Source organism: Zootoca vivipara, chromosome 6 (genome assembly GCF_963506605.1).
Source record: "Zootoca vivipara chromosome 6, rZooViv1.1, whole genome shotgun sequence".
NCBI lineage: Eukaryota > Metazoa > Chordata > Lepidosauria > Squamata > Lacertidae > Zootoca > Zootoca vivipara.
Window position 1 is genome coordinate 1,381,263 of NC_083281.1, and position 23,616 is coordinate 1,404,878.

At 46.2% G+C, this 23,616-nt stretch overlaps 1 protein-coding gene across 3 annotated transcripts; it reads right to left on the reverse strand.

The window, feature by feature from the left end:
* Positions 1 to 6,036: 6,036 nt before the first annotated feature.
* SIRT6 (sirtuin 6) lies at positions 6,037 to 19,656 on the reverse strand. 3 transcript variants are annotated; one of them, XM_035117011.2, is made up of 8 exons: positions 19,520 to 19,656; positions 17,776 to 17,903; positions 17,415 to 17,597; positions 16,155 to 16,214; positions 15,404 to 15,499; positions 13,933 to 14,013; positions 12,451 to 12,574; positions 6,037 to 6,761 (listed from the first exon to the last, which is right to left on the reverse strand). In XM_035117011.2, exons 1-8 carry the CDS (start codon positions 19,583 to 19,585, stop codon positions 6,453 to 6,455), a joined length of 1,047 nt encoding a protein of 348 aa, XP_034972902.1. In that variant the 5' UTR covers positions 19,586 to 19,656; the 3' UTR covers positions 6,037 to 6,452. The 3 variants fall into 3 exon arrangements, with proteins under 3 accessions (XP_034972902.1, XP_034972903.1, XP_034972904.1); XM_035117012.2 differs by lacking the exon at positions 6,037 to 6,761 and adding an exon at positions 7,004 to 11,977; XM_035117013.2 differs by lacking the exons at positions 6,037 to 6,761; positions 12,451 to 12,574 and having other exon boundaries at positions 13,929 to 14,013.
* Between the last annotated feature and the right edge of the window lie 3,960 nt (positions 19,657 to 23,616).

Consider the following 23,616-nt stretch of genomic DNA (forward strand, 5'->3'; position numbering starts at 1 on the left):
ACCTCATTTCTCGCAGGGAGGGAATCGCCAAAAGGCCCTCGGAGGTGGACTTCAAGTGTCCGGGCTGAACGATGGGGGTGGAGATGCTCCTTCAGGTATACCGGACTGAAGCTGTTTAGGACTTTCAAGGTCAGCACCAACACTTTGAATTGTGCTCAGAAACATCCTGGGAGCCAATGTAGGTCTTTCAGGACCGGGGTTATATGGTCTCGGCGGCCACTCCCAGTCCCCAGTCTAGCAGGACTAATATTCAACAAATGCTTTCTAGACTGGGAACCAGGCAGAGGGCCTTCTCGGTAGTGGCACCCACCCTGTGGAACGCCCTCCCATCAGAGGTCAGAGAGATAAACAACAACAACAACAACAACAACAACAATTTATTAATACCCCACCCATCTGGCTGGGTTTCCCCAGCCACTCTGGGCGGCTTACAACAGAAAAATGAAATAAAATAATCTATTAAACATTAAAAGCCTCCCTAAACTACCTGACATTTAGAAAATACCTAAAGGCAGCTCTGTTTAGGGAAGTTTTTAATCTGTGATATTTTAATGTATTTTAATGTGTCTTGGAAACCGCCCAGAGTGGCGGGGGGGGGGGACCCGGCCTGATGGGCAGGGTATAAATAATAAATTATTATTATTATTATTATTATTATTATTATTATTATTATTATTAGACTTTCAGAAAGCGAAGAAAGCTGGTCACATTAGAACCGGTGGATTCGACTGGCCTCTTCATGTAGATAAGTTGCGATTTATTTAGTGAGAACTTCGATGTGCTAAATTCCCTGGTTATTTTGTTTCTCTTCAGACTATCTGTATTGTTGAGATCGGGCCTCAGGAGGATTATGTAGCATTTGGGGAAGAAAACGCAAGCCAGGAGACCAGCGCCGGAGGCCAAGATGGAGAAGATCTCCACAGCCACCATGAACTTCCCCTTGGTGCTCAGGTAAGTTGGGACAAAGGAGACCCAGACACTGCAAAAGACCAGCATGCTGAAGGTGATGAACTTGGCTTCGTTGAAACTATCCGGCAATTTCCTAGCTTGGAAAGCCACCATGAAGCTGGCGAGGGCCAGGAAACCCAGGTAACTCAGGACGGTGTAAAACATGGCGGCCGAACCTTCGTTGCATTCCGCTACAACCTCTTCGGCCAGAGAACGGAAGTCCCGGTTTGGGAACAGGGGAGAAGTCGCCAGCCATACAGATAAAGACATGGATGAGGGGACAGGCCAGCACGATAGAGTTTATGAGACACCCTGACAATTGGGGTGTCTTGGTGTTTAGTGAAGGTTGCCAGGACTAGAGGTAATAAGAAAGAGCAGAGCTGCAGAGGCGAAGATTTCCTGCGAGAAGCAAGGTTACAGGGAACCAGGCAGAGGGCCTTCTCGGTGGTGGCGCCCGCCCTGTGGAACGCCCTCCCATCAGATGACAAGGAAATCAGCAACTATCTTGCTTTTAGAGGACATCTGAAGGCAGCCCTGTATAGGGACGTTTTTAATGTTTAATGTTCTATTGTATACCTGAAGGAGCATCTTCACCCCCATCGTTCAGCCCGGACACTGAGGTCCAGGTCCGAGGGCCTTCTGGCGGTTCCCTCATTGCAAGCAGCCAAGTTACAGGGAACCAGGCAGAGGGCCTTCTCGGTGGTGGCGCCCTCCCTGAGGAACGCCCTCCCATCAGATGTCAAGGAAATAAACAACTATCTGACGTTTAGAAGACATCTGAAGGCAGCCCTGTTTAGGGAAGTTTTGAATGTTTGTTGTTTTCTCGTGTTTCTAATATTCTGATGGGAGCTGCCCAGAGTGGTAAATGATAAATTATTATTATATTATTATTATACCCCAGGACAGTGTAAAACATGACTGAACCTTCATTGCAATCGGCTACAATCTCTCCCGCTAGGGAATGGAAGTTCAGGTTTGGGAATGGAGAAGAGGTTACCAGCCAGACACTACCAGCTCGGATACATAATGGTGTTTGCTACTTCTCTCTGCAAAACGTTCCTTGCCACATTTCCTGGTTTGGTATCCATGAAAGTGAGGGTCACAGGAATGTTTTTTTTTGCCAGTCTTCTTCTTCTTTGGCGATTCCTCATAGCTGAATAAGATTGTCTTCCATAAACATGGTTTTAACAGCGAGTCCGTAAGTGTCTGGATACACACATCCTTCCACAGCGGGGACATAGGTTTCCGGGCGGGAGTTGATCCTGGTGAGGGTTTGCCAAGCGTGCCTTCCTCTTAGCACGTTTCTCCCTTGCGTCCCGAGTCCGAGTGTCTTCAAAACCCACGACACCTTCGGTAAAGGCTGTTCTCCAGCTGGAGCGCTCGCAGGCCAGTGTTTCCCAATTGTCAGTGTTTATATTACTTTTTCAAGGTTTGCCTTGAGCGTCTTTGAACCTCTTTTGTTGACCACCAGCATTACGCTTTCCATTTCTAAGTTCAGAATAGAGGAGTTGCTTTGGAGGACGATCATCAGGCATCCGCACAACATGACCAGTCCAACGGAGTCTTTTTAAACTTATTTTTATTAGATGTTTGCGAATGGCGAGGGGGAAAAACACACCCTTCTTCGCCGTCCATTCCAGAACAACCAAGATTCAGCTCCATTCAGAGTTAAGGAGACACGACAGCAAAGATGACGGCCAGAGGGTTCAAGATTGATTCAGCTGCAAGAAGACAAACTTACTGCCTATTTCAGAGACTCTGGAAGTGGGTGTTACTGTCCCTCTGGGGTTACCATGGGGGTGGCTAAGAGGCAAGGGAACAGCAAGGGGCTGGAGGGTGCAAACGCCTATCAGATTTTGCAAATCCGGACCAAGCCCATCCATTTTGCATTAACGGTTGCGGTTGGATTTTGACTAAATGAGGCAATTGTTAGGTGTTTCGTAGCTTATTGCGTTATCTTTCCTTAGCGGGCATGCAAACCACTGTTTTGCTCGGCCTCCCCCCCCCCAATGTAACTGGCACATACATGATGCCCCCACCCACACCATGTTGAGCGCAACTGGACGCCTCTTTGCAAACCGATTCTCATCCCCCCCCCAATTGACTGAATCTTTATTTGCGTCAGCCGCCAGCCATAGCAATAAAACCATACGATATACAAAGAATAAAGTCAATTGTATAAAATACATTTCAGGGTTTTGAATCAATGGTCAAATAGTGGATCTTATTCCGATTGCCCCAGCTAAAAACCTTGCCACCTTTGCCGTCCCCTGCTCCTCTTGATCTGCCCAGAGAAAGGACACTGGGGCAGTGGCTGGGCGACCCGGAATGGACAATAAAAGAAGGGGGTTAATCTCATTCCTCTAGTCTTTATCAAGAGCGCAAGCCAGAAGGGCATGCGCCACTGATTCGGGACTGCCATCTCCACAGGGACGTTTTTCGTGTGGCATCTGTTGGAATCGTCCCTCAAGTCCAGCCGAGGGCAAGACATTCAATCTTGCGAGAGTCAAAGCGCATTTATATTTTGGAATTGCTAGGTTATGCAGATAGGGTGCCGGAGAGTCGAAATGGGAAGGTGGAAAATAGTCATGCCACGGGGAAAAGTTCCTTATTGTGGCTAAGTTGTTCTGACGCGCGATATCATTTAGGCGCCGACAAATTAGACTGTTTGCTTTACTAAAACCCAAAGTGAGCAGCTGTTGTGGGGATAAACCACAAGAGTGGAGTTTTGGATAGACAATTTTAGTCCAGGTGCTCTTGTGGCAATATTGCAGTGCTGGGGATATTAGACCGGAGGGATCTGAGTTTAGGCAAAGCCAAGAGTTAAGTGCCCCCCTCCCTATTTGCGGTTGCACCCAGGGAAAGGAAGCGTTTTGGAGGAGCACCAGCTGCAGAGAGACCAGCTGCAAACGTTGCACAGAGCGAAGTAAAACTGGTCCTGTCCTTTGCTCCCTCCGGGCATCATTCGGCAAAGTAATTGCTGCAATGACTGCTGCTTCTATAATTGCAGAGGGGAGGCTCAAGGACGACCCACGGCACAGAGCTCTTTTCCTCCCTGAGCTTGCTCTCTGAGCAGGATGTGCAAACATGTTTGCACAACCACACCTGGTCAGATTCCAATTTGTTTGTTGGGCTGAGAGGCGGTTTCGACAGAATCGTAATAAATAAGAATTCCAAAAGGGGTTTGCTCGCCAAGGGAACGCAGATAAACTTTATTCCGAGCACCAAGCACCCAGAGCGGCTGGGTCAACCCAGTCAGATGAGTGCCATTGTATAAGAAGAATAAGAATATACCTTGAGTTAAGGCTTCAAAGAACCACTGACTTGACCAAAAATTCATGAATCAGACCCAGTAGCTCAAGGGAAATTGCTTCTGTGAAATCATCACTGATTCTTCCACTCCTGTTAAACTTATTTTGGATTAGAGATGGACAATTTGCCACTTTTGGCTTCTCCCAGTTGCTCATTTCCCCCCGAACTTAACGTATTTTCTGGACCATAACATGCACCTACTTTTTTAGAGGGGGAAAGCCCCGTTTTTGGGGGGATCAGCTCACAGTTGTGCAGCTTCTTTTGCAAAGGGGGAAAGCTCCATTTTTGAGGATCAGCTCAAAGTTGTTGAGCTTACTTTGCAAAGGGAAAAAATCCTGTTTTTATGGGGTTCAACTCACAGTTCTGCAGCTTCTTTAGGAAAGGAAAAAGAGCCATTTCTACAGTTTCCAGACAGATAATCTAATCAGCCAGTCACATGTGCTGGGGAAATAAACAGCCTCCCTTTGCAGAACATTCAACAATGGAGGGCGGGGCAAGGGGGCAGGCCAGGAAGGAAGCTAGCATCCCTTATCTCCCTCCCCGATCTCTTGCAATCAGCTGTTGAGCTGATTTACACACCCTCTTTCCCTCTTGTTAGCCTTTAGCTCTTCCTAAAAAAAAACCCCCAACAACAACCAGCACAATCTGCTTTTCGCCCCTGGGCAATTCGGCTCCAGGGACCATGCATTCGCTCCATAAGACGCACTGACATTTGCTCTTACTTTTTAGGAGGAAAAAAGGGTGTGTTATGGAGCAAAAAATACGGCAAATTCATTTCTCCAGCAATTTGGTGATTTGTTTATTTTTAACTTCGTGAAAACCTGCCAGCATTTTAGTATGAATTTCTCCTAATAAACATGGGGGTTTTTTGCATGTCGTTTGGACCAATATACACATCCTTGCAAGCAATTTCCCCTAAAATGTGTTTAGTCCTGTTTAGTGTTCAGGAATAAAGAGCTAGAGGACAAGAAATCTAGGTTGATAGTGATATACCCGTAGATCACTGGACGTCTGTGGTAGATCATTGGCTTCCCCCAAAGAAGCTGAACAACTGTGGCTCCCCTAAAAAAAGCTCAACATTTTACTTTCTCCCTGAAAAAAACTCAACAACTTTGACCCAACCCCCCCCCAATGGGTGTCCCTCCTTCCTCAAAAAAGCTCAACAAGACCTGAACCCCCCCAAAAAGGGGGTAGATCACTGCCAGTTTTTAACTGTGAGTATATCACAGTCTCTTGGGAGTTGTAGTTATAGGTAGGTAGCCGTGTTGGTCTGAGTCGAAGCAAAATAAAAAAATTCCTTCAGTAGCACCTTAAAGACCAACTAAGTTTTTATTTTGGTATGAGCTTTCGTGTGCATGCACACTTCTTCAGATACACTTGAAACAGAAGAGTCAGACCCTTATGTATATACAGAGGGTGGTGGCCACCTGGGATGAACAAAGACATAGGATTCTTATCTCATTATGCATGATCAAGCTTTCTTTAGCGCCTCAGCCCTTGCTTTTCCCCTGCAGGACCAATTGCAGTCATCAGCAGTCGTTAACAGCCATCTACAGGTTTACCACTCCCACCAGCCCATCACCCATTCCCACCCACCCCCACCACCCTCTGTATATACATAAGGGTCTGACTCTTCTGTTTCAAGTGTATCTGAAGAAGTGTGCATGCACATGAAAGCTCATACCAAAATAAAAACTTAGTTGGTCTTTAAGGTGCTACCGAAGGATTTTTTTTTATCTTGGGAGTTGGCCACCCCTGGTATAGATGAAATCATAGTTTGATTCTGGCTTGATCTTTATTATTATTATTGACCTTGGGCAAAACCAACCCAACCAGCCTCTTCAAATCCAAGGAGACGAGGAAATGCAGTTTGTTCGTATGTGGATGAAAGTTCTCCGCCGGCATGGGAAGGAGGGGAGAATGTGGAGGGAAAAAACCCAGAGTAGGAAATTGTGGCTGCCTCGTTAGGTACAAATGAAGTCTTAGAGGTGATCTTGTGGGCACAGAGCGTGCCTGAAGCGTACAAGTCGTCTTGTGAAAAGGAGACAAGTGTGTCCGCAAACTTCCCCAGGGAGGGAAAAAACCTCTGACACAAACAAGGGCGGGTGGTCTTTCGAGAAGTCCTATAGACAAGTACAAAAAATGCTTCTAAGACATACAGAGGCGACACAGACGAGCGCGCACAGGACCCATCAGGTGGGCAGAGGCTCCAATTTCAAACGCTTGGCTGTGATGCAGTCGCTGTCCGGAGTCGTGCAGGGCTCCTGTTTCAGAGAGGCGCCGCCCTCCGGGTCTTCCCCGATGCGGTGGAGGAGGGGCTCCGTCTTGGCCAGGTACTTAAAGTCCGTGCTGGGCTTGGCGGACGCTTTGGACTCGGCAAGCTCCGCCTTCTCCACCACCCGCGGCCCCGTCCACTCGGGGATCTCCAGGCCGAGGTGTTTCATGAGTTTTGCCATGACGTCGTCCACGTAGCCGTGGATCCGCAGGTCGGCATGCTTGTCCTGAAGGGGCGGGAAAGAGAGAGGTGGGGAACGGGGGTTGGCAGTGCCGAGGCGGCCTACAAAGCAGGGTGGATAAAAATCATTTTTTTTAAAAAAAATAATAAATTCAAAATTGGATTTTTGAAAATTTACAGTAAATTGGATTTTTAAAATTTTAACTTGGATTTTTTTCATTTAAATTGGATTTTTTTTCATTTAAATTGGATTTTTTAAATCAAGACTTTTAAAAATTTAAATTGGATTTGATTTAAATCAGATTTTTAAAATAAAATGCTTTTTTGGGGGGGGAGTGAATCTTTCTAAAGATTTTCTATTTAAGTTACATTATAGTCAAAGGCTATTCGTCAGGAAATAAGGATTTGTTTTAAGTTTTCCATGCGTGCTGAAACTCAGTCTAAGTTTTATTTTTTTTAAAATTGTTTAACTGCATCAGTTAAAAAACATGGATACATATGCTATGACGTCATTGTTTTAGTTAAATAAATTGTTTAAATTGTTATTAAAGAAATGGTTATTTTTCTCCTTCCAATAAAGTACAGCAGAAAAGTTGTCCAAATATAAACAGTTAACTTATTAAACCTCACCATAATTTCATAATTACCGGTCTATGTATTTCTTTTCTCTTTTTTTATTAAAGGTTTTCTTGATTTACAGAAATATATGCAATGCCTCTCGTAACATTTTTACAAATCAGTTTCATTTGTTGAGACATAGGGAAGAAAGAGGGGGATAGAAGGAGATAGGGGGGTCAGGTGACGATGTTTTTTATTTTACTTAATATATTGGGGGGGGGGTTGTCAGCGTCGCTTGCGCAGGTTCTCTGTTGTTCCCTTGTGTTCCTTTGGTGGTGAGAGAGGTTGGGGTTGGCCTAGGGTATGGTTGTTCATTTGTGGTTGGCTGTAGTGGTCTTTGTTTCATGTGTGAGTGGGGTGGGTGGGTGTTTTGGATCAGGTTAGCCATATTGATTTGTATGCTGTTGGTGGATTTTTGTCATTGTCTTGTTGGGCTGCGTATGTGATAAAGGGGAGCCATACCGGGGTGAAGTCGTCGTCTTCTATTTGTCCCCGTGTCAGTTTCAGCTTATTGGTTAGTTTTTCTAGTAGGGCTGTTTCCCATACTATTTGGTACCATTGGTCCATGCTTACTCCTGACAGGTCTTTCCAGTGTCTGGTTATGGTGTTCTGACTGCTGAGAGCAAGTGGGTCATGAGTTCTTTGTAGTGTACTTGGGCATTATTGTCTTGGAAGATGTTTAGCAAGGCCAATTCTGGGGTCATTTCTGATGTTTGCTTGGTTATTTTACTTATTTCCCGTATGGTTGTTGTCCAGAATAGTTGGATTTTGGGGCACTCCCACCACATGTGGAAACATGTGCCTGTTAAGGTGCACCCTCTCCAGCATTTTGGTGAGGTTCCTGGGCATATTAGCGCTAGTTTTCTTGGTGTTAGGTACCACCTGTAGGTGAGTTTCAGACTGAGGTCTTTCCTTTTTGTTGATATGGATTTAAAGGGGGGTTTAGACCACATTCTGGTCCATTGAGTGGGATTAATCTCGTAACCTATGTCGTCTTCCCATTGTCTTTTGATTGTGTCTAGGAGACTCGTGGGATTTTGGAGCAGTATTTTATATATTGCAGATACCATCCCTTTGCCGTGTCCCTTTGTCATTAGGAGGAGGTTTTCAAAGGTTGTCAGGGGCCTAGTTGCTGCTGATTTTACTGCTGGATTGTTTAAGAGGGCATGTAGTTGGTGTTGTGCTAACCAGGGTATTTGGGTGGTTTCTAGTTTATCCTGGATTTCCTGTGTTGACAGAGGTTTGTTATTTTTATAAAAGTCATAGGATCATAGAATCATAGGGTTGGAAGAGACCACAAGGGCCATCCAGTCCAACCCCCTGCAAAGCAGGAAACACCATCAAAGCATTCTTGACATATGTATGTCAAGCCTCTGCTTAAAGACCTCCAAAGAAGGAGACTCCACCACACTCCTTGGTAGCAAATTCCACTGTCGAACAGCTCTTACTGTCAGGAAGTTCTTCCTAATGTTTAGGTGGAATCTTCTTTCTTGTAGCTTGAATCCATTGCTCCGTGTCCGCTTCTCTGGAGCAGCAGAAAACAACCTTTCTCCCTCCTCTATATGATATCCTTTTATATATTTGAACATGGCTATCATATCACCCCTTAACCTTCTCTTCTCCAGGCTAAACATACCCAGCTCCCTAAGCCGTTCCTCATAAGGCATTGTTTCCAGGCCTTTGCTTCCAGGCTTCCAGTCTGCTAGGCGATATAAGCCTTTGTTTGCCAGGTTTTTATCTGGAGGTTTTGTGCTGCATGGTGGAATAATGGGTGGTAAGCCAGGGGGGTTAGTGGGGATGGGGTTGGGGATAGTTTGCCTGTTTCTGCTTTCCATGCTTTGAGCATGGTTTGTGTGTACCTACTGTTATGGGAATTTTCCTTAGTTTGTTCGGGAGGAATGGGTATGCTGTGGTACAGGTATTTTCGATTGAGTCCCTCTCCAGGTGTATCCATTGTTTTGCCTCGTCTTCTAGTATGTATGGGATTATATGGCGTGTTTGGTTGGCTCTGCAATATGTATCTATGCTGGGGACTCCCCATCCTCCTGCTGAGGTGGGGAGGTGAAGGTATTTGGCGCTTATTCTTGGTTTTTTATGTGAGAAGATAAAAGCGTGTAATTTTCCCTGCCATCTGCGAAGTTGGGTTGGGGGGATCCAGATTGGGAGGGTTTGGAATAGGTAGGTTAGTTTTGGGAGGGTGACCCTTTTGATCATGGCCATTTTGTCCGAGAGAGTGAAATTCGTTTTGTTCCATCTCTTTAGGTCTTTGTTTATTTGCCGCCACAGGGGCTTGTAATTATGAAGGTATATTGTGGAGGTTTTTGGTTATTTGTACCCCATGGTATCTGAACTTGGTGTGACAAAGTTTTATCTTGGTGATATTAGTAAGTTCTTTTCGGGGGTGAGGAGGGGTGTTGAAGCACATAGCTTCGGATTTTCCAAAGTTTACTTGTAGGCCTGACACCGTTGCAAATGTGTCGAGTTCTCTGGTCAGGGAGATTGCTGTGTTCAAGGGGTCTGATGTTGTGACCATTACGTCATCTGCAAAGAGCCCTAATTTATATGTCCTGCCTTTTATTTCCACTCCCTTGAGGTCTGTGGATGCTCCGATTCGGATTGCTAGGGGCTCTAGAGCCAAAATAAATAGGAAGGGAGATAGTGGGCATCCTTGTTTTGTGCCTCTTTGGATTGCTATGGTATTTGAGTCCATATTGTTAATTCTGCATTTTTCTGAGGCTTGGGAATATATTCGTTTGAGGATTTGTAGGAAATTGGGGCCAAAGTTCATGCTGGTTAATACTGCTAATAGGTCCCGTATATTCCGGCGTTTAAGACGACTGGGCGTATAAGACGACCCCCCAACTTTTCCAGTTAAAATATACAGTTTGGTATATATTCGCCGTGTAAGACTACCCCTCTTCCACCGCACCGCACACCAAATAAAAATTAAAGAAACACCAGATTTGATTCCAATATGGTAATTTTAATTCGACAGTTTCCCTTTAAAAGCCTTCAAAATCCTCCTGTTCATCATCTTATGTCATAAGTATATCAATGACATATCGTGGTCTATAAGGCAACTTCCTATGCTTCTGTGGGGAGAACTGGGTTTCATTGAAACTTGATGGCCTTTTCTCCACATCCTTTCCTGGGAGAGCTGCCCTTTCACCACCGCTTCCCCCCCCCCCGTTTCGGTGCTCCTTCCACCCACCCAGAAGGTAGCAGAGCAGAGAGACAAGAGCCTTCTCCTTGCAGGAAAGCCTTCCTGGGTGGCTGGGCAAGCCGAACGCACCCAGCTCAGCCCCCTCTTCCTCTCTAAAGCAAGAGCACCTTCCACCCACCCAGAAGGCAGCACTTGCAGAGGAGAGAGGCAACAGCATTTTCCTTGCAGGAAAGCCTTCCCTTTTGTTCCTGCAAGTGGCTTCGGGTGGCTGGGCTGAGCGGGCTATCTTCTCTAGGACTCCTGCTCAGTTCCTTTTAACCCCTAGCAAGCCGAGCACACCCAGCTCAGCTCCCTCTCCCTCTCTAAAGCAGGAGCCGACAGTGCAAGAAAGCTTTCCCTTTTGCTCCCTCCCCCCCTTTTGTTCCCTTTTGTTTGTCGGACGGCTGGGCTGGGCTGAGCGGGCTATCGTCCTCACTTCAGGCACCCCTGTGTGCCGATGAAGAGGCGCTAATCCAGTCAAAGCCATGAGGGAGCCGTTCGCCCGTGCGTAGAGCAGCCCTCTCCCGAGCACGCGCTTCTTCAGGGACTCCTTTAGGGAAACTGTGCCATGCCCCACGGCCGTTTTTGAGCTCCCCCCACCATATGCGGAGACTGCTGATTCTAGTACCCGGCGTTTAAGACGGCCCCCCAACTTTTGAGACGATTTTCATGGGTCAGGAAGTCGTCTTATACGCCAGTATATACGGTATTTCCACTCTAAGCAATCAAAAGCTTTGAGGATGCCTAGGGACATAATTGTCAGTGGGAGTTTAGTTGCCTTGTTGTGTTCGATTAGGTTCAGTAGTTTCCTGATGGGGTCTGTAATATTGCGACCAGGGACAAAGCCGGTCTGATCTGGGGCTATTAACTTGCCTAAGAAAAATTTTAGGCGATTGGCCAGGATTTTTGTGAATATCTTGTAGTCTTGGTTTATTAATGAGATCGGGCGGCATGATTCTACTTTGAGATTGTCCTTGTCCTTCAATGGTTTTGGGATGGAAACTATTTTGGAGTGGGTCCAGGTTTTGGGAATGGGCCCCCCTTTCATGATGTCATTAAATAGGCGTGTCATGTAGGGCATCAGAGGTTCTTGGAATTTTTTATAGAATTCTGCTGTGAAGCCATCTGGGCCCGGGGCTTTGTGTGGTTTCAAGTTTTTGAGGACCGTGTCTATTTCCTCAGGGGTGATAGGACTGTCCATGAATTCCTGTTCCTCGTCGGTTAAGTTAGGCATGGTCAGTCCTGCTAGGAATTTTTTGATTCCCTTCTCAGGGGGGTTATGGGAGGTGTATAGGTTCGGTCTATGCATTTCTAATAGTATAACCAAATCAGTAATTTTTTGATATAACTGTAAAAACTACTCTGGAAATTTATTATTCCAAAAACTGAAACCCTTCCTCTGTTTGGAAATATTAAGATGATACCAGCAAGAATGAGTCTTTCTGTATAAAAGAAAAGAAAAAAATATTTAAATCAAGTCTTCCTGACTAGTGATTTAAATCGTGAACACCAAATTCAATGATTTAAATAGTGACAACTAGACATTCTGTTTCGGCGACTGCAACCTTGGTTTAAGGAGCTGTTTGGTGCCTAGCTGATATGCTGCATTTGAGTTTCTAAGGCTGGTTGCAGAGCCTGAGCATACCTGCCAAGTTCCTGCCTGAAAAATAAGGGATCGGACCGGAAGTAGCAGGCCGGAAGTAGTGCTGCCGCCATTTTGGAACTGGCCGGAGCAGCTTCTGAGCATGCTCCGCCCAGTTCCAAAATGGCCGTCGTGCCAGAGTAAACTGGGGAACCCCCCCCCCCAAAATCCGTTTTTTTCCGGCTGGGAACAGCTGGAAAAACGGGGGTTTCCCGGGGAACACGGGAGACTTGGCAGCTATGAGCCTGAGGTGGGGGCCCAAATTGAACTCACGTGCTTCGTTGGCTGCAGATTCACAATCACCAGCTTGCCTCCTTTCTTCTTTGTCAACAGAGGGAGGTCTCCGCTGGGCTTGATTTGCATAGATGTCCCCAGAGTGATGGACAAATCAGCTCTCCTGCAGGGGCAAAAATAAAATAAAATAATATAATATAATATAATAAAAGTAATATAATATAATATAATATAAGCCAATGCCAGCTAGCATTCCTTATTTTGAAGGGGAGGGGAAGCAGCAAGCATTTTCTAAGCCCCAACTGGGATGCACGTCACTGGTTTGCTGAAGCTGGCCAACCTTAGGTAACGGCAAGAGTTCCCTTGCCAACTAGTCCGGCACCCTTTTCTCGCAGGGGAAGCCAGAGCCCCCAAAGAGAATCTCACAAGCAGGATCTGAGGGCAACAGCAACATCTGGGCTTCCCGTTTGTGAAAGTAGACGCAGAGTGAAGCCATCACGGCTAATGGTCACTGACGACTTCATCCTCCATCTGACACCTTGCCCCAGGAGGAGGAAGAAACTCTGACTGGTCCTCTGATTTTCCAGTCAGGTGCAGAGCGAACCTCTGAGCACAATTCAAATTGTTGGTGCTGACCTTGAAAGCCCTAAGTGGCCTCAGCCCAGTCGACTTGAAGGAGCATCTCCACCCCCATCATCCACCCCAGACACTGAGGTCCTGCTCTGAGAGTCTTCTGGTGGATCTCTCCCTGCAAGAAGTGAGGTTACAGGGAACCAAACAGAGGGCCTTTTCAGTGGTGGCACCCTTTCACCAGATGTCAAGGAAATAAACAACTACCTGACTTTTAGAAGACATCTGAAGGCAGCCCTGTTTAGGGAAGTTTTAAACGTTTGATGTTTTATCGTGTTTTTAATATTGTGTTGGGAGCCGCCCAGAGTGGCAGGGGAGGCCTGGTCAGATGGGCGGGGTGTAAGTAATTAACAACAACAAGAACAATAATAACAACAACAATAAGGTTTCAGAGTATCTGAAGAAGTGTGTATACACACATAAGCTCATACCTAGAAAGCTTATACTTAGCTGGTCTTTAATGTGCTACTGGGATTATTTAAAAAAAAATTGGGGAAAGATTCTTTTAAAGACTGTCTTAAGACAAAAAAGACTTAAGGGAGTTCTTTTTGGATCATCTTTTAATAATTTTTTTAAATCTTTCATCCTGTTATTCATTATTCTCATTATTATTCTTATTATTTTGTGAAGTTGGAAAAGGTTACTTGGGATAGATATATAAGGCAAGAGGCAGGATGAGAGCATCGTGTAAAATGATGCATGGTGCGCTGAAAGTGGAAGGAGAAAAATGTATTCTCCCGCAGAACCACAGCATTGCAGAGTTGGAAGGGAATCTAGTTCAACCCCCTAGCTGCCTAATGCTAGAATTCTTGCTTGACCCTCCAGGAGGAGGAGAGGCTGGGCTAGATGACCTGATCCAAAAAACACCTGAAAGGGGAAGAAGACCCTTACCTGCTCGCTTCACTTGCCAGATTCAGGTCCCGATCAGGGAGGGAATCTTCCCAGTCCAAGATGGTGTCCATTAGCTTCCCTCTTTTGAGGGAAAAAAGTGGGTTGTGGGGGGGGGGGAAGAGTTTTAGATGGATAAACAAAAAACACGACACTTGTGGGTTTCATTTGAAATGCTTAATATTGTTCGGCTAAGTGCAATACCCCACAAATGCAGTGCAAGTTCTTTTTTCTTTCTTTTTAATCATTTTTATTAAATTTCCCACTTTAACAACCCAATCCAATCACATTAAATATTCCAAATTGTACATATACATATCAAATATTCCAAATATTCTGCCAAATTATACATTTGGGGGGGGGGGCTTCCAATACTTCAAGCTCAGAAGGCCCTCATAATTCACTGCAAGTTCTGAAGATTTTCTTGCTGCTCTGCTGTTCCTAGATAACAACCCCATGGTATAACTCGCAAGGGGGGGGTCAAAATTTTGTGCCGCCCCTATTAAAATACAACTTACAATGACTAGCACCCATGTCGACCGATGGGGCACTCCTAGGTTAGAAGGGTTTCCTTTCTGACAGATAAAAGTCCACCCAGAGCTGCTCTTCCAAGCAGACGTGATTTTACCTTATTTTATTTTGCCTTGAGCTGTTAAAATTTTGCAGCTTGTGTCTTCATTTTGATACGGGTCTCCAGTTGTTGTTTTTTTTTTTAGGGGGACTACAACGCCCACCACCCCTGACCACTAAGCCCTGCCAGCTAAGGGACGATGGGAGTTGTAGTCCGAAAACAGCTGGAGACCCAAGTTTGAGGGAAACCCTGAGCAAAACCAGAACAAAACACCTTCCGACTCACACCAAAAGCTGAGAATTCTTGGCTTCGTCTCCAAGCTACAATTTCCAAGATTCCTAAGATTTGGGGACTGAAGCAAGGGCAGTTTAAATTTGTATAAAGCAGAAACAATTTTGTACCCTGCCTCCCAGCTCTTAGTGGTTTGATCCCCCACCCCCCGGCACCTTTTCTTTCTTTTAAAATTTATTTGTTACATTCATATGCCACCCTTATCTTCCAAGGGTCTCAAGGTGGCGTACAAAGTTCTCTCCCGCCCTCCACATTTCATCCTTGCAACAACCCTGTGAATTGGTTTTGGCTAGGGATGTCCAACTCCCGATAGACTGCGATCTACTCACAGTGGAGCTTTTTTTAGTTGGTTTTTTGTTTAGCTTTTTTTGTAAGGAGATCGCTGAGGGGCCAGAAGGCAACCAGGAACACCCTGCAATCTACCAGTAGATCATGATCTACCTGTTGGAAATGCCTGATTTAGGCTGAGAGACAGTGACCTTGGTCACACACCCAGCGAGCTTCGTGGCCGAGTGGGGATTCGAACCCTGATCTCCCAGGTCCTGGTCCAACCCTCTTAACCACGCTGGCTGGACTGAGCCCATCGAGGGAAAACCTTCCCCCACCACGTACCTGCAGGACCGAAGGCCTCTGCGCTTGGAGACGTCGCACAGCCGGCCGGTGGGCTTTAGGCCCATGGTCCCCACCACGGCGTCCCTCACATACTGCCTTAAACACAAAGACACACAGGGAGGGGTGGAGGTCTCCTGGGAGCAAGCGAGGAGCATGCCATGAGAAGTGGAATCCCTCCCGTCTTTGTTCCCCTGCTTGCCGCTGCAATTCAGACCTTGCAGCAAGGGCCCATCCGAGTCTGGGGGTTTTCTTCCCTGCTCCCCATCCCACCTTCCCAGGCCAGTTGCTTGGGATGGCAACTGTCCTACCAGTTCCCAAAACATCTGGAGGGCACCGGGCTGGCGACAGCTGCCTTTCGGATACAAGAGGTGGCCTTCCAGGCACCGCCAAACTACAACTCCCATCAGGCCCCCCTGCATGGAAGCATGATCAATGGCTGGGGATTGTGGGAGTTGCGGTTCAGCAGCCTCTTGGGCAGCGGCAAAAAGGTTCCCCACAGCTGCATTGAGGCCCCAAATATGGCGGCTGTTCCTTCCCCTCCCCCGACCTCAGTCGTTTCGATTTCCCCTTTCCCTGCTGCGCCACACCCTCGCATTTAATTTTGCAACGGAGGCAGCTGGAACCACCAGGAAGAATCTCTCAAAGGGACCCACCCGGGAGAGGTTCCTTCCACCACCACCCCCCGGCCCTGCTGCTGCCGCCGCCGCCACCACCCGCAGGAAGCTGAGGCATCGCCAGAGAGGGGACCTACTTTCCGCATTTCATGCATTCCTCCACAAACATGTTCCCGTGCAACTCTGCCAGCTTGTCCCTGCGGAAAAGGAGGAGAAAACTTTGACAGGCGGAATGCAATCAGTGACCATTGTCAGGTATCCTGGCAGATAGGATTTCTGCTGGAGATTGCCTCCTTCTGTGATGTATGTATGATGTATGCTTGATGCTGTAAAAGGACCCAAGACTGGACCCGAGGCTTTGATTTTTTTAAAAAAAATATTTTATTAACTTTTCCAATTAAACAAAACATCATACATTCCAACATATATTCACTCATCTCATTCCCTTCACTCTGCTGAGCTTGTGACTTCTTTCCCTCCCGCCATTCGGCTTTCTTTCCCAATCTAAATCTCACAGTTCCATCTTATAGATCAAGTTCACACCGCAGGGTTCATTTCAATCCCGCTAGTGTCTTCAAACCTCTACAGTTATTATTAATATAGTTGATAAATTTACTCCAATCTCTCTGGGATTTTGTCTTGCCCTGGTTTCAGATCCCGCAGGTCGGCTATGCCAGTTACGCATAGTCCATCATCTTCGCTTGCCCACTCCTCCATCGTTGGTAACTCCTGTACTTTCCACTTTGGGGCTAGTAAAGTTCTCGCCACAGTCATTGCATACGTAAATAGTCTCTGATCTGCCCTTGCTATTTCCTCTCCCATCAAGCCTAGCAAAAGTGCTTCTGGCTTTTTGGGAAAGGTATATTTAAACATCTTTTTCAATTCGTCATAAATCATTTCCCCAAAACATTTTACCTTCTCGCATGTCCACCACATATGAAGAATACCCCTTTCTTTCTCTTTACATTTCCAACATAATCTATTACTCATCCTGTACATTTTACCCAACTTCACCGGTGTTAGGGACCATCTATACATCATTTTTATAACATTTTCTTTTAAGGTGACACATGCTGTGAATATTCCATAGTTTCAACCGTGCATCATATTCAATATTGTAGCCAATATTGTACCCAAAATCCATTGCCCATTTTATCATCCCTTCTTTCGTCATCTTTTGTAAACCCTTCTAATAAAAAATGATACATTTTAGATAACAATTTACTTCTGCCTTTTTTTAAAATGTTTGTGGAATTGCAGAATCGTGCAGCTGGGTGGGACAGATAGCTTGGACCCACGACCCTGAGATCAGCAGTCTCATGCTCTACCACCCGAGCTGTCCATCCCTGAGCTTAACAAAAGCATATGGCACAAAGCCACGGGAGGCATCCCCTTACCTGGGGAATCCTGAGCGCACATGGAGACCGTCCACATTCTGGCTGACCAGGAAGCGCAGGACGCCCGCTCTCTGCAGCCCCAAGAGGGCCATGTGGGTCAAGGACGGCCGTGCATTCTCAAAAGTGGTGTCGAATTTGGGGGACAGCCCCCGCTCCTCCATGGTCCAGACACCGTTGGGGCCTCTGCGGGAAAAAGAGAAGTAAATCTTCACTGGACGGAGAGGCTGTTACCCAAGGGCTGGGTGAGGTGGGCCAGAGCTGACCGCTCTGGTCTGGCAAGGCTTGTCTAACACGTCAGCAGCCTTGGAGGGGTGGTGGTGGAGGGGATTCCCAAGTCCCAAGTACCTGTCGCTCCGCTCACCTGAAGTCTGGGATTCCTGAAGCCGTACTGATGCCAGCCCCGGTGTGGAAAACCACGTTGGAAGCATCTCGGATCAAGTGGGCCAGCTGCGTGATTTTCCTGTCCAGCTCGTCCGGAGGGTCAAAAAACTGAATGGGAGGTTGGGAAGAGAGAGAAACAGAGGAAGCGCAGTATAGGTCAGCTGGGAAAGTTGCAATTATTATCCTCTGTTTATTTATATAACCTGACTTTTCCCCATCAGGGACACAAGGAAGCTTACAGAAAAGAGCAGCGGCAGCTAATAATGCAGGGGGGTGGGGGAATAATTAAACATCAATAGAATTTAATATAACTTAATTTAATAGAATTAGATCACCATCTGATCACTGCAGATGGTGACAGCAGTCACGGAATTAAAAGACGCCTGCTTCTTGGGAGAAAAGCAATGACAAACCTAGACAGGATCTTAAAAAGCAGAGACATCACCTTGCCGACAAAGGTCCGTATAGTTAAAGCTATGGTTTTCCCAGTAGTGATGTATGGAAGTGAGAGCTGGACCATAAAGAAGGCTGATCGCCGAAGAATTGATGCTTTTGAATTATGGTGCTGGAGGAGACTCTTGAGAGTCCCATGGACTGCAAGAAGATCAAACCTCTCCATTCTGAAGGAAATCAGCCCCGAGTGCTCACTGGAAGGCCAGATCCTGAAGCTGAGGCTCCAATACTTTGGCCACCTCATGAAAAGAGAAGACTCCCTGGAAAAGACTTGAGGGCACTAGGAGAAGGGGACGTCAGAGGACAAGATGGTTGGAAAGTGTTCTCAAAGCTACTAACATGAGTCTGACCAAACTGCGGGAGGCAGTGGAAGACAGGAGTGCCTGGCGTGCTCTGGTCCATGGGGTCACGAAGAGGCGGACACGACTAAACAACAACAGAACTTAATATTATATACCAGGCATGCCCAACTCCCAAGAGAATGCGATCTACTCCCAGTATTGAAAAACTGGCCGTGATCTACCCATTGTCCTTGGAGGGAGCAGAATCGTGCGTGGGGTGGATGGGTGAAAGGGAAGGAATGCCCAGAGTTGTTGAGCTTTTTGGGGGAGTATTTCCCAGAGTCGCTCAGCGATCAATAAAGATCCCGTGATAGACCAGGATCACACGGGGATCTACCTGTCGATCCCGGCCGGCCAGTTGGACATGTCTGCTATATACATAAACGGATTCTAGAAAAGATGCTTAGGAAGCGGAGGTAGTTTTTGATCCACTTTTAGCACGTTAACTTTTGCATGCTTAAATGTAAGGTTGTGAATCCTTTTCTCGGTTTCTACCATTTTGTCTTTCTTTGTAAACCAGTTTGATGTGGATAAAATGAAATCAATGGATAAAAATAAAAATAAAATAAACGGAAATGGAAATTAAAAAAAGAATGAATGAAACTAAATGAATTTAATAAAAATAAAATAAACGGAAGTAAAACTAAAAAATGAAATGAATGAATAGAAATAAGTAAAAATAAATGGAAATAAAAAACAAAAAGAACAGATGAAATGAATGAATGAATATGCAGTGAAATACATAAAAGCAAAACAGACTGGAAACATGGAATTCCTAACATCCGGGTCTTTCCCGTTCGGCCTCAATATCCGGGTCCTTCAAAGGCCTTTCCCCTGAGGCGCCCTCGCCCCTCCCCCCCCGCGCAGAGTCCGGGGGGAGGGGGAGCATCGGTGTCCATGGAAACCCTTTCCCTCGTTGCCGCCGCTCACCTCCGGGAGGCCGCACTTGCCCTTGTCCGAATAAGGCGACAGCCCCGCCGCGTAGTTCGCCGACATCCCCTCGCCGGCGGGCGGACTGTTCTCCCTCCCCTCTGCCAATAAAGTTTCGCCGCCGCTTGTTGAGGAGCTTCCGGTAATGACGTCGCGGAAAGGGCGTGTCCGAGGACTGCAGACGGGGAAGCATCCTTCTGCGCATGCGCAGTTCCTCCGAGACGCCCTCTTGCTCGTTTCGGAAGGGCGGCGAGGCCGGCGGCGCCATCTTTGTTCCTGGCGGATGGAGCCGCTTCCTGCTTTAGCGCCGCCGCCATCTAGCGGGCGCCATCGTAGCTGCACCGTTTGTTTCTTGCAGAACTGTCCAAAAGCTTTTTATTCTGTTACGTTGTGAGATATCTTTTGAGTGGTTTTTTTTTTAAATTCTGCAATATGTTCTCTTCTGCTTACCTGCCACCTGGATGACTTTTTTTTAAAATCAACAGCATGATGCACGTTATTAATTGCTAAATCGTATTAGTGTTATTAATTGCTCAATCGTTTTAATCCGTGCAATTAAAAAGCAGAATTAATCGCTGTAAACATGAACCAGAATTAAATAACAGCCAGCTTAGATGCAGTGAGAACCATGTCTACTCAGAAGCAAGACCCATTGAATTCAATGGGGCTGATTTTCCCAGGCAAAGCGGGGTTAGAACAGCAGTCTTACTCAAGTGTTGTGAAAAGAAAATTTCACAGGAAATTTCGACAATGGCAAGAGTATTCTCCTTTGCTCCCCATTTGCTGATTGCTTCCTTGGTACAGTCATACCTCGGTTTAAGTACGCTCGGTTTGAGTATTTTCAGTTTAAGTACTCCGCGGACCTGTCTGGAACGGATTAATCCACTTTCCATTACTTTCAATGGGAAAGTTCGCTTCAGGTTAAATACGCTTCAGTTTAAGTACAGACTTCCGGAACCAGTTGTGTTTGTAAACTGAGGTACCACTGTATAACACACAGATCCTCCCAAGTGTCCCTATTTTCCAGCGACAGCCTTGGATATACAGAAGCCGTCCCGATTTCTGATTTGATCCCAGAATGTCCTGCTTTTCCTTAGGACGTCCCTATTTCAATTGGAGAAATGTTGGAGGCTATGGAATTATGAGCTCTGTATAGGAAATGATTTTTTTAAACAAAATGTTTAATGCTTCATCACGTTTTTAGATATGTTGGAAGCCGCCCAGAGTGGCTGGGGCAAGGGGTAGAAATAATAAAATTATCCTTATTATTGTTCGTATGGAACAGCACGTCCCTATTTCCCCTCGGAGAAATGTTGGCGGGTATCTAAGTATGTCTTGCCTGCTTCCATTCCTGCTCGATGTTCAAATACCTTGGAGTGGACTTACCAAAATCACAAAAGAATTTGTTTATGTACGCAACTACGGCCACACAGACTTTATTAGCACAACATTGGAAAAAAGAAGGTGTCCCAGCTAAAGAAGATTAGCAAATTAAACTAACGGAATATGCTGAAATGGCAAAATTGACAATGAAACTAAGAGGAAGAGACGATAACAAATTTAAGGAAGATTGGGAGGTGTTTATTGCATATATACAGAAGCATTGTACACAGGTCAATACATTAGCAGGGTTTTAAAACTACTGTACTTGTAATTTGGTTATGAATGGATAATAGGTCATTTAAATATGTTTCAAATTTAACAATGGACGTGCGGTATGGTCGATAAATAATAGAACCGAGGAAGGGACTAGAGGGAAGTCAAGTTACATTGTTTTATTTGTTTTGGTATTGTTGTTTTTGTTTTTGGAAAATTAATAAAATGTTGTTTAAAAAAAGATGTTCCAATACCTTCATGTCTCAGAACCCTGTGTTACCCAAAAGCTGACAACCCTGCCTTTTAAAAACCCCAATTGAAAGGAATTGTTTTCCCTTTCCGACCCCCTCCTCTTTCCCCTTTTTAATGGAGCAAGGTGGCTGCTCCTAAGCTCCTGCTTAGGCTGGGATGGTAACTTTACCTGTTAAGGTGGTAACTCAATTCCGCTGGCAGGAGAGGCCGTTCCCCCTGGGATCCGCCGCTCATTGGCGGGGACGACATCCAGCTGCTGCGAAAATGGATCCCGATATGTCGAAACCGCTTTTCAGCCAGGCTCCTGTAAGGATATCCCTCTGATCTTGTTTTATTTTCCTTGCCTTCGTGGAAAGAGCACAAGGCGCTCGCCCGTCAACATACGAAGGAAGAGACTGAGGCAAAGGGCCTCCCACCCAGGAGACCACCTACCGTAAGTTTTGCAAAAAAGGGTGCTGAAGATGGATCAGGCCCAAGACCCATCTGTCTCAGCATCCTCTCTGTGCAGAGGTCCACCTTTAGGGGGAAATTCGCACGCAGGACAACAGCAACTCTCCCCTCCAACAACTGGAATCTAAAGGCATTTTCTGCCTTGGACAGCGGAGGGGAAAACATAAAATTGAAGACAGCCTTTTCCTTCTCTGGGAATTTGTCTCACCCTCGTTTGAAGCCATCGGCCACCACAGCATCTTGTGGCAACGAGTTCCGTGGTTTACCCAATGCGTCGCGTAAAGATGTCTTTTCGTTTGGACTATCTTGAATGGTCCAGCTTCAGAGGATGGCTAGGGAGGGAAATTTTTCTCTGACTACTTCAGACCCTCCAAGGATCCAGGAAGTAGTACTGGATTTACAGAAGCTGTCCCTGTTTCTGATCTGATCCTGGAATGACCCACTTTTCCTTAGGACGTCCCTATTTTCAGGGGAGAAATGTTGGAGGGGATGGAATAGGACATCCCTATTTTCAGGGGAGAAATGTTGGAGGGGATGGAAAAGGACGTCCCTATTTTCATGGGAGAAATGTTGGAGGGGATGGAATAGGATGTCCCTATTTTCACAGGAGAAATGTTGGAGGGGATGGAATGGACGTCCCTCTTTTCACGGGAGAAACATTGGAGGGGATGGAATAGGAGGTCCCTATTTTCCCGGGAAAAATGTTGGAGGGGATGGAATAGGACGTTCCTATTTTCATTGGAGAAATGTTGGAGGGGATGGAATAGGACGTTCCTATTTTCACTGGAGAAATGTTGGAGGGGATGGAATAGGACGTTCCTATTTTCATTGGAGAAATGTTGGAGGGGATGGAATAGGACGTTCCTATTTTCACTGGAGAAATGTTGGAGGGGATGGAATAGGACGTTCCTATTTTCACTGGAGAAATGTTGGAGGGGATGGAATAGGACGTTCCTATTTTCATTGGAGAAATGTTGGAGGGGATGGAATAGGACGTTCCTATTTTCACTGGAGAAATGTTGGAGGGGATGGAATAGGACGTTCCTATTTTCACTGGAGAAATGTTGGAGGGGATGGAATAGGACGTCCCTATTTTCACGGGAGAAATGTTGGAGGGGATGGAATAGGACGTTCCTATTTTCACGGGAGAAACGTTGGAGGGGATGGAATAGGACGTCCCTATTTCCACGGGAGAAACATTGGAGGGGATGGAATAGGACGTCCCTATTTTCATAGGAGAAACGTTGGAGGGGATGGAATAGGACGTCCCTATTTTCACAGGAGAAAAGTTGGAGGGGATGGAATGGACGTCCTTATTTTCATGGGAGAAATGTTGGAGGGGATGAAATAGGACGTCCCTATTTTCACAGGAGAAACATTGGAAAGGAAGGAATAGGACATCCCTATTTTCACAGGAGGTTGCATTTCCAGCTCTGCAAGATTCTTTTTAGAGCCCAGCTTACCCCGAGTTTACTCTCAGAAGTTACAGGGAATTACCAGCCCGCTGTAGCTGTTGCATTATCCCATGGCTGAGTTCCCCTGGATAAACCAATAAACTTGCAAAGCAGTGCGGTGTTCGTCTCTGTCCCCTAATTAGATGCCCTCTAATTAGGCCACTAGGGGATGTGGAACAGGCTGGGCCGGCCGTATCCAGAGAACCGAGTCCTGGTTTCGCGTCCCAAGTGGGTTGGATCCCCCAAGCAACTGCCTGCTTCTGGGCCCTGGGTGTGAAACACGAAAGGCCTCGGAGCTGAGATCACAATTCTGCTAGGTATAGTCCTAGGTGGAATCTATAGCCG

Excerpts from the sequence above, each read along its gene's own strand:
- SIRT6 (XM_035117011.2), bottom strand. The coding sequence starts at position 19,585 with ATGTCGGCGAACTACGCGGCGGGGCTGTCGCCTTATTCGGACAAGGGC. Across the intron at positions 17,904-19,519 it reads GCAAGTGCGGCCTCCCGGAG|TTTTTTGACCCTCCGGACGA; the intron begins GTGAGCGGCGGC and ends CCTCCCATTCAG. Across the intron at positions 15,500-16,154 it reads GAATGCATGAAATGCGGAAA|GCAGTATGTGAGGGACGCCG; the intron begins GTAGGTCCCCTC and ends TTTGTGTTTAAG.